The sequence below is a fragment of the Gossypium arboreum genome, chromosome 3 (genome assembly GCF_025698485.1).
Source record: "Gossypium arboreum isolate Shixiya-1 chromosome 3, ASM2569848v2, whole genome shotgun sequence".
NCBI classification, from domain to species: domain Eukaryota; kingdom Viridiplantae; phylum Streptophyta; class Magnoliopsida; order Malvales; family Malvaceae; genus Gossypium; species Gossypium arboreum.
Window position 1 is genome coordinate 111,541,822 of NC_069072.1, and position 16,406 is coordinate 111,558,227.

At 33.2% G+C, this 16,406-nt stretch overlaps 1 protein-coding gene and 1 pseudogene across 3 annotated transcripts; both read right to left on the reverse strand.

The window, feature by feature from the left end:
* Positions 1-736: 736 nt before the first annotated feature.
* LOC108464886 (protein SMALL AUXIN UP-REGULATED RNA 12-like) lies at positions 737-1,100 on the reverse strand (annotated as a pseudogene).
* Positions 1,101-4,753: 3,653 nt separating this feature from the next.
* On the reverse strand, positions 4,754-7,767 carry LOC108464884 (uncharacterized). Of its 3 annotated transcripts, XM_053026212.1 has the most exons (7): positions 7,349-7,763; positions 6,771-6,922; positions 6,526-6,635; positions 6,321-6,406; positions 5,641-5,786; positions 5,378-5,551; positions 4,754-5,077 (listed from the first exon to the last, which is right to left on the reverse strand). In XM_053026212.1, exons 1-6 carry the CDS (start codon positions 7,456-7,458, stop codon positions 5,541-5,543), a joined length of 615 nt encoding a protein of 204 aa, XP_052882172.1. In that variant the 5' UTR covers positions 7,459-7,763; the 3' UTR covers positions 4,754-5,077; positions 5,378-5,540. The 3 variants fall into 3 exon arrangements, with proteins under 3 accessions (XP_052882172.1, XP_052882170.1, XP_052882171.1); XM_053026210.1 differs by having other exon boundaries at positions 5,378-5,786; positions 7,349-7,767; XM_053026211.1 differs by lacking the exon at positions 4,754-5,077 and having other exon boundaries at positions 5,374-5,786; positions 7,349-7,767.
* Positions 7,768-16,406: the final 8,639 nt, after the last annotated feature.

Genomic DNA, 16,406 nt, shown 5'->3' on the forward strand with positions numbered 1-16,406 from the left:
ACAGTATAGGCTTGGGTGTAATTGGGGCATTGGGTTTAAGTATCTGTGGGCCTTGTAAAATGGACTGTTTAAAAAAACTTTATTTTCTTTTATTTGATTTATTCTTTTTTTTAGACTTTTAATAGCCCGGGCAAATTGGGCCTATTACAATACCAGTATATTTTCAAGGCAAATTTTTGCATTCCAATGTGGTAGCATCATCATCATCGTGAATGTGGTGGGTTTAGCCATGCTAAAGCTAACACAAGCCATTCACTTTACTGGGGGAGCATCAACCAATAAGAGAAATGCCCTAAATGATGCTATGGAATTATAGGTGATGCGCCTCAAACGTCTGGGTGAAGAGGTAATCAATGAGCTCAGCTTCTACCTGCCTTTTAATATGGTATGTAGCAGCCTATTCCTTTTCTAGCACAAAATTTTATGGAAATAATTAAATTTAACTAATTTACATTAGTCCACGACAACCTCCTCCTTCATTATGAATTCTCTTGTTTCAAAGTCTTTACCATTTTCATGCTTCCACTTCGATCTCCATGCATTGCTCCAAGTTAATACATTGACTCAACTCATTTAACCCCCTTCCCCCTTTATAGTTGATTACCAACAATTTTTAAAAAATAAAGAAACAACAAGCCAACTCATTGGTTTCACTTAATTATTCACTCGAGCCAACTAGAAACTGACTCAAAATCCCTACATAAGCATCCAAAGCTTTCCTTTCTATTCCACTATATCATTCTTTACCAGCGAAGCCATGAAGTAAGGGTCGAGATTCGATGGTTTAATCAAGCTTACTTATGATTCCCAGAAATAAGCTGGATCACTTGTTCGAAAACCGGCTCATCGCAGGGGATAGCTAACAAGCCTTGGTTACTAAACCCATACTCTTCCTCAGCTTGGATAAGGAGGAGTTTCCTAAAGACGCGCACCACAAATCTCCTACAACTTGTCCCGACGTCGATCGCCACGTGACCTACCGGCACATCAGAGGGGATGCGGCGAGCTGACATGCAGGCCTTGTTCCTCCACCGCTGCAACATTTGCTGAAGCCTCACAATGTGGCGGATTTTGGTGTATTTTCCAAGCCCTGCTGACATTTTACCAGAGAACCATTCGCTTTTAGAATGGGAAAGAGTGGGGGAGGATTTTATTAAGAAAAAGGGATCATAAGAAAGTACCCTTATAGTTTGATATAATTACAATTTTGTATTTATTGAACCAATTTCATGTTGCTCCTATTGTTTTTTTCTTTTACCTTTACTATTTCAATTTTATCAAATAAGTTGGATTTTAACGGACAAATTATTATAACTTTCCTATTTTTTTAAAATTATATTCAAATAATAATAATTAGATTAAATATTACTCAACGACATAAATTATCATAATATTTGGGGTAATATTAAAACAAGTTAATCACATCAAATATTCTCATTCTAAATTGGTCTTTAGACTTGAAATTATTTAAATTATCAAAGCTATGTCAATTAAGCCATTTTATTATTAAAATCATTAATTTAATTATTAAATAACTAATTAAATTTTATGTGACATAATTTTAAATAAAATATTTAAGAGAAAATAAATATTGTAATTGTCTTAATTTTGAGGTTTCCAAAACTTTTACACTTTATCCTTTACTCCTTTTATCTTTAGTTTAATTTTTATTTTTAAAAGTTATGCGTTTTTTTTAATATTTTAAAATGAAATATTGATTATCGGAAGATATAAGTATAGAGAATAGTTGAGAAATGTCTTGTGCAAGTGACTTCATTAAAACTAGAGCTGTTTTCGAAATTTTGCGGAGTTGAATCAATCTACTCGAAACACAACCAATCAAACCTCCATTCCAAATAAATCTGTACTGACACAAAGAGCTCAAAGACCATAACCCCCAAGCTTCATACACCTTATTTTTCTTGCAATTATTACTATATTTTATTAAAATCTGAAACCATAATCTCACAGCACTGCACATTTTGTCTAAACATCACTCTCTCAAATAATAGTAATGCTATGCTAGCTGTCTTAGCATTTCCAGGATTCTCTTTTTAGAAGAGAGGTGTTGATAGTGAAACCTAAACTAACAACTAATACTCCATTATAATGATATAGATTTAGTGACCCTTTCACCTCATTACGAAACAATACCATCTTTTCTTTCTTCTCTCATATTGTTTATTTATGTTTCCAATCTAAACTCATACAATTTGATTCAATTAAGTCTATAACATTTGTTTTTCTAAAACCATTATCATACCCATAAGAGAAAAATAGGTGTCAATGTTTGGTTAAAATATCATAAATGTATTTGTACTAAGAATTAGATTGCATTTTTTCTCTACTCGTAAAATGGGTAATTAGTATCTTTACATTAAATTAAAGAACAAATTGGTTCTTTTTGCTAAAAATTTCATCAATTTGGTGTGGATGATGGAATAACGTACCATGTATAATTTATGTTGACATATAATAACAAGTTTTTAATATTCAAAGATTAATTTTCTCTTTTATTTATGGTACAAAGATTAATTTACTTATTTTTGGACTTAAAAGACAATAAATTCGACTCCTAATGTAATATCTCCATAATACTTTAATGGACAAGTTTATCATCTTCTTTTATATTCTACAATTTAAAATAATGAGAGATCACATGAATGTTTGATGAACAGTTAGAATCATGTAAAGGCCCAACATTACATCAATCAACTTTTTCTTTTACTCTTTCAATCATTGTTGAACATACAAACATGGGTCCCGGAATGGATTTTTTTTTTCTGAAAGAAACTCCAACCTGATAATGGAGCATGAATAAATGAATACATGATTTTCAATTTTCAACAGTTAAAAGAGGGTATCCATTTGTATATCGAAATATTTGTTATGTAAATCCAGCTGCAATTCCAATCATAAGTAGTAGCGTATGGTGCAACAGGAAATGTATTAGTTAGTTCAACTTTGAAAAATTAGAATCCACCATTAAAATGATCCACAAAACCAACACAGATCTCCTCTACTTTGTTTAATATATTGGTATGGTTCCATAACCAAATCAACAATGATTAGATTTACACAAATCTCATTGAAATGTGTCCCAGCTAGGTGTAGATTATTTATGAACAAGAAAATAAATTCATTCAACAAAAAAAATGGGTAGAGTTGAAATTCATAAAAGTTTTAAGTTAAGAAAACAAAGATCATAATCAAAGCCATGATTTATCTTTGATCATTTGTATATCTCAACATTAGAATTCGTTTATTATATTGACAGTGGATATGGCTTGTTTTCATGATGTAGAAGATCGACAAATGCATAAATCAATTACATCACTAAAGCACAATAAAAAAAAGCTACGAAAAAACATAAAACTCCTCCAAAAAAAAGAGAAAACATCCTTTTTCACCATCAAAACATCAAATCTACATTGGAGGTGGCATGGATCATCTAACTCATGAAAGTTTCTTCCTTCATGGGTTTTTGAACCAAAGAGGAAAAAACACTCTATAAGAAAGGACGATCAAAACTAAGTCAAAGGTAAAGGAATGAAGGAAACATAGTAAGAAAAATCCACCTTCACACAAGTAAAAGGTAAAGAAAGAAAGCATACTTTTTACACTAAAGCGTGTGACTATACAATCATTTTTAAAAGATAATATCAAATAAATTTTAAGTTGAAACTATATTTAACAATTTCTTCTGTACTTTATATATTACCCAAACAATTTTCATATTGGGTGATCAAACAAATGTATTACCCCCAGTACTTTTGATCAAGCAAAATAATTAAGTAATACCAATGGAGGTAAACCTTTATTGTAATGTGTTGAACGAAAAATGAAATTTATTGTAACGTGCAGGTTTAGTTTAACTTTTTGAGTCACTGTATATCGGCTACGCAGGTCTTCGTGCCCACTTGTCAAAAACATATATTTCGTTACTACACAACATTTTGATTCATGAAATTCTTTGCAAATTGTCAATGGCAAAGATCTTGTTCGAAACCAAATCTTGGATTCAAAAACGACAACCCCTCCCTCCCCCCTTATACAAAAAAATGAAAATTGATTCATAATCATTGGTAATAAAATAAGCAAAAGGTAAATTCTCTGTTCTTTCTTAAGTGTTGCTGGCTAATTAGATAATTGTAGCAAAAGTTCATGAGAATCCACCATAAATCCCAAGTTCAAACTCCCTGCCAGTTGAATTCTTTTCTTTTTCCAAATTAAAAACATGAGTTCCCCTAAATAAGAAAGGAGAAGCATTGGCTGGCATAGTTCTAGAAATTGGTTCACTGCATCACAAAGACATAGGCAGCCGGAAAATATGCAAAATTGTTTCACCAATGAACATGATAAATGTATCATGGATGTTCCTGTACTAAAAGTCAAATTCCATTTTGCTTCCTTTACTAAAAAATGATCAATTAGTCCCTATACACTAAATCAATGAGTAAACTAGTCCTTTCTATTAAAATTTCATCCATTTATACTATTAAAAAACTAAAGTAACTAACGAAATAATCAAATAGTTACACGTGACATGCCCAATTTTAAACAGTAGAAATGAACAAAATTTTTAATAGAAATGACCAGTTTGTTTTTGAATCTAACTTACAGGAATTAATTTATCCATTTTTTTAGTGGAGGGTAAAATGCAAATCGAGTACTTTTACCTAGTAAACATTGGCATAAATCGAAAGTGCACAAAAGATGACGTGAAGCCATCATGAGACAAGCGGACAAAGCATTTCCTTTTGCTAAATTTGATGTTAACATATTATAGATAAGACCATGTCTATACTTGTACAACGTAAAAAAAAGCCACTCAACATACATCACTAGGAAACAAAAATCGCCTACTTCACAGGAAAAATAATTGCAATCTCTTTTATCAACTTGGGAATCTGGAATTTTCAATCTTGGTCACATACAAAACGACGACCACAAAAATTGAAGGGAAGATTTCAAAATTTTAGCAAGCTTCAACAGAAGAACAATTCCTTACCGAAGCAATCCCTAGAAGCAATATATCTTCATCTACATGGACCTTCAGCCCACCACTTCCCACTACCTGCACTAGCACATATTTTGCAGTACACTTGTAATTATAAGCGATTAATGTATAAGACTAAAGTAGGCAAAAAAGTTGACATCAAAAGGTTCTTATACAAGATGCAAGAAAAGCAAATAGATGAACATAAAACTAAAACAGGAATTATGTTTTATGCATAACTCATCAATACTACTAACAGTTCACAAGTTTGATTACTCTAAACAGAGGATGTAAAAGTTATTTATGAGAAGAATACTTCAACACTAATAAAAGATTAGCAGTACTCATGGTGAGCACAAGAATTGGTCAATGAATTACCTGACAACAAGAAATCTCCTTATATAATTAGTAATTTGAAGCAATCATCACCATCATTCTGTGATTCTACGCTTTTTGGACATTTTAATATGATTATTGTAGCTCATAGGAGTTGCTCCCTCATCAACAGTTTTATCCCCAAGTCATTCTCTATCTCTACTCTTCATAGAACTCCTATAGGATTATACAACATTTACATTAAAACTTTCGCAAGTTGAAATACAGAAAGGTTGCCATATAAAACTTTTTGAGTTTTGAAAGACCTATCAAATTCTGAATCTTCCTCCAAACGTCTATCCAACCAACTAATGCTTCCTGTGTGACCTCCAAACGTCTATCCAACCAACTAATGCTTCCTGTGTGAGCTGATATCAGAGATCCAATGATATGAAGTATTTCCTCATCAAAACTGCAATAAAAGAATCAGTGTAAAAATCCATGTGATGAACATGTCATTAACCACCGCACCGTCCCTTTCTCCGAGGGAAAAATAAAAATACAAGAAATCAGAACTTCAAATAAGTTGTAAATCTCCAATACATATCAACTTGACTTGATGAACCACAATGAAACATTATTGAGTGGAAAAGCATGCAGAACCGAGGTATAAAGAAGTAACAAGATTATATGATCCACTGGTTCGTAATGGATTAAAAATTAAACAAAGGAAATCACAAAAGTAAGGAGGCAAGATATCAATAGGCATAGTGAAAATCTAGATTATAAATATATATATTATCAATGAACAGGGCAAATAAACTTCTCCGCAATCTCAATTTACAATTTTAGATGGTAGAAGAAAATAACCCCAGTAACCATAAAGAATACCATTTATCTCCAGCTTCCAATTAACTATTGATGGTAACCAGAACAGTACAACAATGAAAAACATATTCCATTCCTAAAATTAAAAGGATAGTTTCTTTTGAAAGGAAATTGTCACCTCTTAACTAAAAATCGGATCATGGTTCCAACCTTTATGACATGTCGCTTGTGAGATTTGCTGGCAAATAGTTCCTCATTGTCTTTCTATGATACAATAAGACACTAAAGTTACTACAGTAATACATGTAGTCTCTTGCCATATACACATACCCAACACACAAAGAAAATAAAAAAAAATTAAGAACAAGGTAGAAAAGTGTTACGGTTCTATATTTAAATTCTCCACGAATGTTTTCAGCTGTTATGATGACAGACGAGAAACCGAGAATAATGACATGAATAGATTCTTGAGAAAGCTTCACTAACTTCCCCTCTGAATGTGGCAAAGAAAATTAGTTTAGACAATATCTTAGGCATGTAGATCCATAAATACATATAGCAGTGTGATATCCACTACATGAAAAAAAAAACTAAATAAATAACCTGAAATATCATGAAAAAATGGTACCTAAGAGCATATCTGGAATTGGTGAAAAAAGTAGGAGATTTGCTTTTAGACTAAGACCAAAATAAGGATGAACACCAGAAAGAATCTTCGCCTGTTTATCCAGAATATTAACATCATAGGCCAATAAAACACCATCAAATGTTTCATTGAACCTGCAAGAACAGAATCACTTCATATTGTAACAGGACAAAAAGGAAGCAAATATTCGCACATCATTTCATTCTTATAATCAACATTACAAGCCTATTGATTTAGTATTGATCCCAACGGAGTCAAAAGAATCACACTACTAGATCCAAACATTGCAGTTAAATTCAGCCTGTTTAAAAACTTATATTCTAAACAGTAATAAACTTCTCCATTTGTTTAAAAAGAGCCACAATATCATTAACTTCATCATCAGAAGTTAAATTTTCAGCTAAACTAGAAAACAGACCAAACTAAATTAAGGTATACTTTATTTAAATCAAAAGCAATATCAATACAAAACCACTTTTGGTGAGGAAAAAATAATAAACAAAAATAGGAATTTTGAGTTATATGAAAAATTAAATTTAAGTGAAAGTAAAAGAACTAACTTGAATAGCAAATAGCCAAGCTCACGGAGAATCGACTGAGACACGTTCCTACTCTTTGATGGGTGTAAATACATCACCAAATTAGCATCTGCTACGCTTAATCCTTCCATTTGAAGCTGCAACAAATATCCAAACTTAATAGCAAGTCAGAGTTTCAAATAGCGGTGATGCAGCCGCTAATTCGCAGTGGCGACTGCAAATCCGCTATTGCCGCTAAACAGATAGCTGTAAAAAAAAAAAATTCTCCTTCTCAACAAAGTAAACAGACGGAATAACAAGCAGTAGGATCGAAAACAAAAAATAAAAATAGCAGTAGAGACAGAGATCAGATAATTCAAAATCTCTTTACTCAAAATCTTCAAATTAAAACTACCTTAATAAATTTCCTAGTCTGTTGGAAACTTGAACGCGAGAAGAGAAAGTGGAGGCTGGGACAGAATGGTAATTTTCAATGGAATTTTTCAAATATATATATATATAAAATTTAGTGATAATGATAAATTTTAAAAAAAATTTAATATATAAATTTAGGCTATGAAAAATATTTTTGAAAATTGCAATTGAGAAAATATATATATATTTTAAAATGCATGCATTCAGTTAATTTTAAATATTTAATATTGTTGTCAAAAATTGTACTTGAAAGTTAAAATATACAATAACCTATTTTTAGTGAAATCGATACAGTGATTTTAGGACTACAAATTTAAATTCAAAAAAATTATTTTATTATTATTTTATGGTCTACAGCATGATAGTATTACCATATAAAAATTTCGTTAAGAATTTACATATTTAATTTGATAAAAAGGACTAAATTGCGTAAAGTGCAAAAGTTGAGTTATATAGCTATAGGACTTTAAAGTGGAGGTCCTTATATGGTAATTACACCAATTGTCTGTTAGTGGATGATAATGGTTTGACAATATTGAAATTTGAATGAATTATTAAGGTTAATTTTGGAAATTAATAATTAAAGTTATAATTAATTAAATAAAACAAACAATTAACATCCATTATCATCATCTTCCACCGAATTTGAAAAGAAAACCTAGCCATGGAAGTTTGAAGTTTTAGCAAGCTTATTTTGTTCAATTTAGTATGTATTTTAAATCTATTTTTAATGATTTTTATATTTCCGGGATTGTTGTAGCTTAATTTAGCTAACCTAAGGACTAATTTGTGAAACTGTTAAACTATTAGGATTTTACCATGGATGAATATATATGACTTTGGAAGTTTGATGCTAGAAAATGAATGGCTGTTTTTAGATAAACAACTTTTGTAAAAGAATTTTTGATGAAATTATCAATTAGGGGCTAAATTGAAAAATGTGATAAATTCGTGGTAAAATTTATGAATTTGTGAATTATATGGACTGCTATTAGTATATATAAAAATCAGCTAGGCTTGGGTAAGGGTAAAATGGTATGAATTTCATATTTCGAGCCTAGGGACTACATTGTAAAGAAATTAAAAGTATAGGGCAAACTGGCAATTTTGCCAGAAAATGTGTTGGACTAAATTGAATGAAATATTTATTAAATTGAGTTAAATTTATCCGTATAGATCTAGTTAGACCTCGTATGGAGTTAGATTGAGGCAAAAAGAAAATGATTAAACGCCTCTGTATCTACGTTTACTTGTCGAGGTAAGTTCGTGTAATTAAATTGAGTATTTATATGTTTTAATTGAATTATATGTATGTGATTTGTATAATTTCCATGAATAAATACCGATCGCATATCCGACGACGTACGATGATTATCGAGTCCCATTTGAACCTTAGGAATTCGTAGGATACAAATGACATGTCACTAGGGATTACCGATTCTCAGCTTGTATGAGCTTACCGATTGCAGCTCGTGAGAGCTTATCAATTCTCAGTTCGTATGAGCATACCGATTTACAGCTCGTTAGAGCATACAGATTCATAGCTCGTATGAGCATACATGCATAAGAATTGATAGATTATAGCTTATCACACTATGTGTGAGCTATCCCGAGTATCCAACGATATTTTAAATGGTTCAACGGTCAATGTTCTAATATGATATGACATGAGTTTGATACGAATTATTACAAGTATACATATGAATTACATGGAAAATGATACTACATGGTACAGAGGTATATGAAATGGATGATACATGTATATGAAATTTGATTAATTGTTGAGCTTATCCATGACTTGGTTTATATATGTGTTTACATGACTAATGTGACAGCCTTAAAGAGACCCTAGTCGGAAAGCGGTTTCGGGACTGCTAAACCGAGTCACCAAATTATTTGAATATGATATTTATTGTCTAAAATATGTGAATATGAAGGTGTGAAAGTTTTAAGCTTCGATTTAGTAAATTGCATGTGAATTTAGTCAATAGGACTTATGTGTGACACTTTTGAAATGTGGTAGGTCAAAACATAAGGATCTATTAGTGCATGTAATAAAAAGGGTGGACTTGCATGTCAATTTCCCCCCTAATTAGTAGTGGCCGGCCATGACAAATAGGGTGGACAAAGTGTGATGGGCAAAACATGTCATAAACATGTTATGTTGGTGTTTCATGGGAGGAATGATAAAATAAGGAGCATGGTAATAAAATAATGGAAGGGAAAATGATGAAAACAAAGAAAAAAAAGTGTCCATCCTTTTACATTTTTTGGCCGAAAGTTCTAAGGAGGAAGGAAGAAGGAAGGTGCTCTCTTGCTTCATGTTCGGCTTGGAAGAGGATTAGGAAGAGGTTCGGCCATACTTGTATCTAGGTTAAGGTATGTTGATGTTGTTCCATGAGATTCATGCATGCTTATAGTTGTTAGCTTGAGTTCTACCTAGCCCATGGTTCAAATCTTTGCTATGTCATGGAGATGATATTCGGCTAAGGTGGATTGGTGTTGATGTCATTTGCATGCTAAAAGTGAAGCTTTGTAAGGATACATGTGAGGGTGGATTGATGACTTTTGAATTTTCTTTTTAGCATTTTTGAGTTAGACATTAAGTTCTTTGTTTAACCATGACCAAAATTGAAATGGTATGGTGTTTTGATGCATTCGGCCATGGTAGGAAGTAGAAGAGAAATATGGTTGTTGTTCACGTTATTTGGATGAGAAATGGTAGTAAGGTGAAGTGCAATTGTTAGTGTTTGATTTACTAGTGTATATAGTTGTACTAGCGAGTTTTGAAATTGAAAAGGGCTTGAGCACCATGTGTGGTATTGAGATTGTTTGAGTAAATTCATAGTCATTTATATGATGAATTGGTTGTAGATATACATGCTTGAATAAGATGCACGCATGAATGAATAGATGGATTGGTGTTGCATGTGTTCGGTTATAGGTAAGCATGATGATGAATCTATCTTGACTTGGATAATCGGCTCAAGGAGAAATTGCTAAAGTGCTTAGTAATTGATATTAGGTTAATGATGTGTGTTTTCGGTCATAAAGGTGCACATGAGGAAATTTTAGATTAATTGTATTAAATTACTCAATGTGATTAAAAATGCGTATGACCATTTTGTATTTGAGCTAAAAGTGGCCATCTGACCTATCAAACTCCTTGTCATATTCGGCCATAAGTTAGCATAATGAGACTTTAATAAGTTAAATTTGTTTGAATTAGCTCAAGAGCTTAGAGGACCAAAGTTGGATAAGGAAAGGAAAAAGTGATCGAATAGTCACCAAATCGTTCGACAACATCCGAGGTAAGTTTTCGAGTAATGAAACTTAGATTATGATTCGATTAGATTATGTTATAAGCAAATCAAAATCATGCCCTTTGTATGTAGCTTTTGAGCTGAAAATGTTAATGCTTAATACGTGACTTGTGTTTGAACTCTAATTATGAAAATGAGATATAAATGTGTCATGATTTATTGATATGTGCGTGAATATTCGGATGATAACCGGCTAAGTCCCAAGGCATTTGCGCTAGTGACTAGTTCGGGCTAAGTCCCGAAGGCATTTGTGCGAAGTTACTATATCCGGGTTAAGTCCCGAAGGCATTTGTGCGAGTTACTATATCCGGGCTAAGTCCCGAAGGCATTTGTGCGAGTTACTACATCCGGGCTATGTCCCGAAGGCATTCGAGCGAGTAGCTATATCCGGTTAAATCCCGAAGGTACCTGGCTTGGGAATGAGCGATCTTGCTGTAATAATTTCAATTAATACGCTCGTAAAATCCCAGCGATGAGGTATGTTTCGTATATGCATTGAATTGGTTGATTCCTTACAAATAGTATTCGCTCAGTCGATAAATGAGCTACCGGCCTTTGGCTAAATTGATCTTTTGTGTATGAATATAAGGGTTGGTAATGTGAAGTAAGTATGATATTGAGAATTTGTGCATATGAAATTATCCGTTTAGCCATACGAATGTTATACTTTAGTTGTGTCTAATTTCATGGCTCAAAACTTACTAAGCATTAAATGCTTACTCCGTTTCTTTGATTTTCTATTTTATAGATTTTGGTTCGTCAGCTATCGGACTCGGGATTGTTGAAGTCGAAGTCGTCCACACTATCAAAGCCCCTTTTGGTACACTTTTGGTTGAACTTTGAAATGGCATGTATAGGACTACCCTTTTTGATGTTGGTCATGTACCTTTCGGTATTGTACAAATTTGGATAGCCATGCGAAAATGGCTTATATATATATTTGAGCATAATGTTATAATCATTTTGTATGTATATGGTTATTGAGAGGTGTGGATATGCTTGGCAATGATTGGCCATTGGAATGGTTAATCACGATCATACTTTGTGCTATATATGCTAAAGGGTTAGTTGAATCATGGAAACTATGTAATAGGTAAAGTCTACCTTAAAGGCAGATGCTAACAGCAGCAGTGGTGTAAATTTGAAAAATCACTAAAAATAGTAGGAATGGAATTAAATAGTGAATAAATTATGTAATCTAACCTTGATGAATCTACTTCCATATGGAAGAAAAGAAACAGTCATATGAGTCGTATTTTAAGAGATATTTAAGTTTTCGTGGGACAGGGCCAGAGCGATTTCTGGATCCCCTGATCTGACTTTGGAAATTCATTATAAATTAACCAGAGATAATTAGAAGTCATGCCATATATGTATAGATTCCTTTTTGAGTCTAGTTTCATTATATACAAACGGAATAAGTATTGAATCCCTGTATAAGGAGTTATCTAAGTCGCAATGCAGGAAGGTCAGTGTAGTCGAACCCTGTAACAGGGGAGAATTTAACTAATAAACTGTACTAATTGGCTCAACCAAAAATTCTAGAAAAAAATTTGTGGATGGATATATGAGTCTAGTTTCAGGGAAAAATTACGAAACTGATTTTCGAGTTTTGGAACTCAAGATATGATTTTTAAGGTGACAGTGGCGCAGTTAGCCAACTGTCTAAAAATTTTTAAAATGGACTGTGAACATACATGAATTATGTCTGTTAGCACCTCGTGGTCGCTTCCGACAACGGTCTCGGGTACGGGGTGTTACAAATGTATATGTGCTTAGGCATTTGGCCAATATATGTTGGGATATGCTTTGTTTACTTACCTTATATGTGAATACATGGTAAGTTAAATTCTATGTTATACGAACTTACTTAGCTTAAATGCTTACTCTATGTATTTTTCGTGTTTTATAGTGAATCAGAAGCTCGTTTGGGTTGGAAGCTTGTCGGAGCTATATCATACTAGCCATTGACTCTTTCGATACTTTCGGTTGTTTAATTTTGGTTATAATGTCATGTATAGGTTATTTTGGCTAATATTGGCCTATATGTGTTGTTGTGATTGTGGCCATATGATTTGGCTTGTATTTTGGTATATTTTGGTATGTATATAGGTAGCCTTATCATGTTGATGTGTGGCTTGATAGGGTAGAATGATGGAAGGTAAAATGGTGGTTTGAATATGCATTTTGTATAAGCTTTGAAGCTTGATAGAATTGTTGTGAATTGATACTTGTTTGAATGACTTACTTGGTGTTTTTAGTGTACAAGTTACAAGTGAATTATATGACCATTTGATGCTAGTGATTAAGTGGTATAATTGATACCAAATGGTATGTTTTGATAATTGAACACATGGTTTGACATGTTTATAAATTGTCATTTTGAGTTGCCTAAGGGCATATTGGTTGTATGTGAATATACCATATGTTTAAGGTTTGTTTAGGCTTGATTTGGATACCTTACTATGGCTAGTAAGTATGTGTAATTGTGGTTGTAGGTTTATGCCTATTTGGGTGAGAAAAATGACTTGTAAAATAACCTATTTTCGTCTACATGGGTAGAGACACGGGTGTATGTCTCAACTGTGTGTGACACACGGCCGTGTGTCCCTTGTAGTTTTCAAAGGGTTGCAAGTCAGGCTGTTACATGGCCTAGCAAACGGCTTGGCACACGGGCGTGTAGCTTGGCCGTGTGGCCCAAGTTAGTGAGTTACATGGGCACAGGCACGGGCTGGGACATGGTCGTATGTCCCTATTTTGAATGTCCACATGGCCTAAGATACGGGCATGTCTCTTAGCCGTGTGAATCACACGGTCTGGTCATGCAGCCGTGTGAACCCTGTAGCTTTGAAATTTTTCAATATTGATATGTTTTGAAATGTTCAAAATTTTGTTTGTTTGCACTGTAAACTCCGATAATACTCATAACCCTGTTTCAGCAATGGATACAGGTTAAGGGTGTTAAATTTATTGGTAGCAGAGCTATGGTTTAGTCAATTCTCAAGCTAAACGTAGCGTGTATGAGTCTATCTATACGTGCCATTATATAACCTTTGATAGTGAAATATCTCCTGACTGTTTTAAACATGTTTTCATATAGCAATGACATCCAACCGAGCTGACTCCGATGAAGTAGAGAGTAACGCTTAAGCCTCCATTCATGGAGTAGCATCGAGCGGTACAAAGCCAGTATCTGAGGGCTGTGGAGGAGAGGCTAAAGAAGCTTTCTTCCAGATGATGAATAAATGGTTTACCGAGTTTGTACGGGTGAACCTGGTTGCTCAACAACCTCCACCCCTTCCTATTCCCCAACCGGTTCTTGTTATTCCTCAATGTATGGAACCAATTTGAGTTAGTAAGCCTCTTGTTGATAAGATACGTAAGTACAGGGCTGAAGAATTCCAAGCTATAGTCAAGAATGATCTTTAAAGAGCTGAATTCTGGTTACAGAATATGATCAGGGTTTTAATGAGCTATCCTGTAAACCGGCTGAATGTGTTAAATGTGCGGTATCATTACTAAAACATTGAGCGTATCAATGGTGGAACACGTTGATTTTAGTTGTGCCGAGAGTGTGGATCACCTGGGAATTTTTCCAAACTGAGTTCTAAAAGAAATATATCAGTTAGAGGTTTTTGGATCAGAAATATAAAGAATTTCTTGAGCTCAAACAGGGTCATATGTCTGTATTAAAGTATGAACGGGAATTTGTTAGACTGAGAAAATATGCTTGGAAGTGTATTTTGACCGAGACTGCCATGTATAAAAGATTTGAAGAAGGGTTAAACGAAGACATAAAGCTTCTAGCAGGAATTCTTGAATTGAAAGAGTTCATTGTACTGGTTGATCAGACACATAAGGCTAAGAAACTGAGTAAAGAGAAAAGACGTATTGATTTTGAAGCTAAAGACTCAAGAAAGAGATCGACTGAGAAATCCTATCAGTCAGTATCAAAGAAATCAAAAGAACATCACAACCGTTCTACAGCTTCTGTGGGTTATTCTAATAGAGACAAAGGTACTCGACGCTCTAGTGCAAAACCTCAGGCTATATCTGTAGCGAGTGTGGGTAGTGTTAGAGATGCTAGACCCGAGTGTAAGCACTGTAACAGACTACATTATTGTGAGTGTCAAGTGAAGAATGGAGTGTGTTTCAATTGTGGTTCCTTAGACCACTATCTTAGAGACTGTCTAGAGAAATCCGAGAAAGAGAAAGCTCAGACCATAAGGCCGAGCAATACTACTGCGAGAGATAGACAGTAACAACCCGTTTTTAGTCAAATCGGAAAAGTGGTTTTGAGACCACAAATCTAAAGTCAAAATAATTATTTTATTATTATTTTAATGTCTATAATATGATAATATGTTTGTCTGAAAGTTTCGTTAAAGAATTTTATCGTTTGAATGGTTAATGTGATAAAAATGACTAAATTGCGTAAAGTGTAAAAGTGGAGTTCTATTAGTTAAAGGTATCTAATAGCTATGGATTATTAAATTAGAAGTCCTTATACCCTTATTAAGATTAGTGGACATTTATGTACATGGCTTCTGTGAATTTTTAATGTTTTATTAAAGGTTAAAATAGTAAATTATAAAATAACTTCAGTAAAAATAACATAAAATAAATCATCATCTTTTTGTTTATTCATATTCAACCGAAAACTAAAAGGGAGGAAGCCATTTTTAAACATTTAGGGTTTAGTCACTTTAAGGCTAAATTGGTAAGTGATTTTGACTCAGTTTTTAGTGATTTTTATGTTTTTGAGATTGTTGCAGCTAGGTTTAGCTAGTCCAGGGACTATTTTTCAAGACTATTAAATATTTAGGATGTTACCATTGATGAATAAGCATGTATTTTGATGTTTAATGGTAGATTATGAATGTTTGATGTTAGTTATACAAGTTTTTTTAAGTGAGTTTTAGTGAAAATGCAAATTAGGGATTAAATTGTGAAATATGAAACTTTGTGGTTAAAATGTGAAATAAATGAAAAAATGGGCTACTAGGGACCTAATTGAAATTTGGCTAGCATGGGTTGTGGTTAAATTGCATAAATTTGAGTTTTTATGAAATAATGACTAAATTGTAAAAGTTGAGAAATACTTGAGGAAAAATTGTAAAGTGACTTTTGTAACACTCCCTAACCTCAAATGGTCGCCGGAACAGGGTTACAGAGCATTACCGGGCCTATCGAACAATTTACAATTAATTAAAAATAAATGACATACATATCTTGATTTAATTATAAAGTTTCTATAATGGACTCTTGAGGTCAAAATCACACGTTAGAATCGAATCGGGACTTGTTCGGATACTGTAACACCCCGTACCCGAGACCGTTTC

What these genes read in the sequence shown, in the direction of transcription:
- LOC108464884 (XM_053026210.1), bottom strand. Translation starts at nt 7,458, where the DNA reads ATGGAAGGATTAAGCGTAGCAGATGCTAATTTGGTGATGTATTTACAC. An exon ending in GAGAATTTAAATATAGAACC is followed by an intron (nt 6,407 to 6,525) that starts GTAACACTTTTC and finishes ATTGTATCATAG; the next exon opens with AAAGACAATGAGGAACTATT. An exon ending in ATCCGATTTTTAGTTAAGAG is followed by an intron (nt 5,787 to 6,320) that starts GTGACAATTTCC and finishes CTTTTATTGCAG; the next exon opens with TTTTGATGAGGAAATACTTC.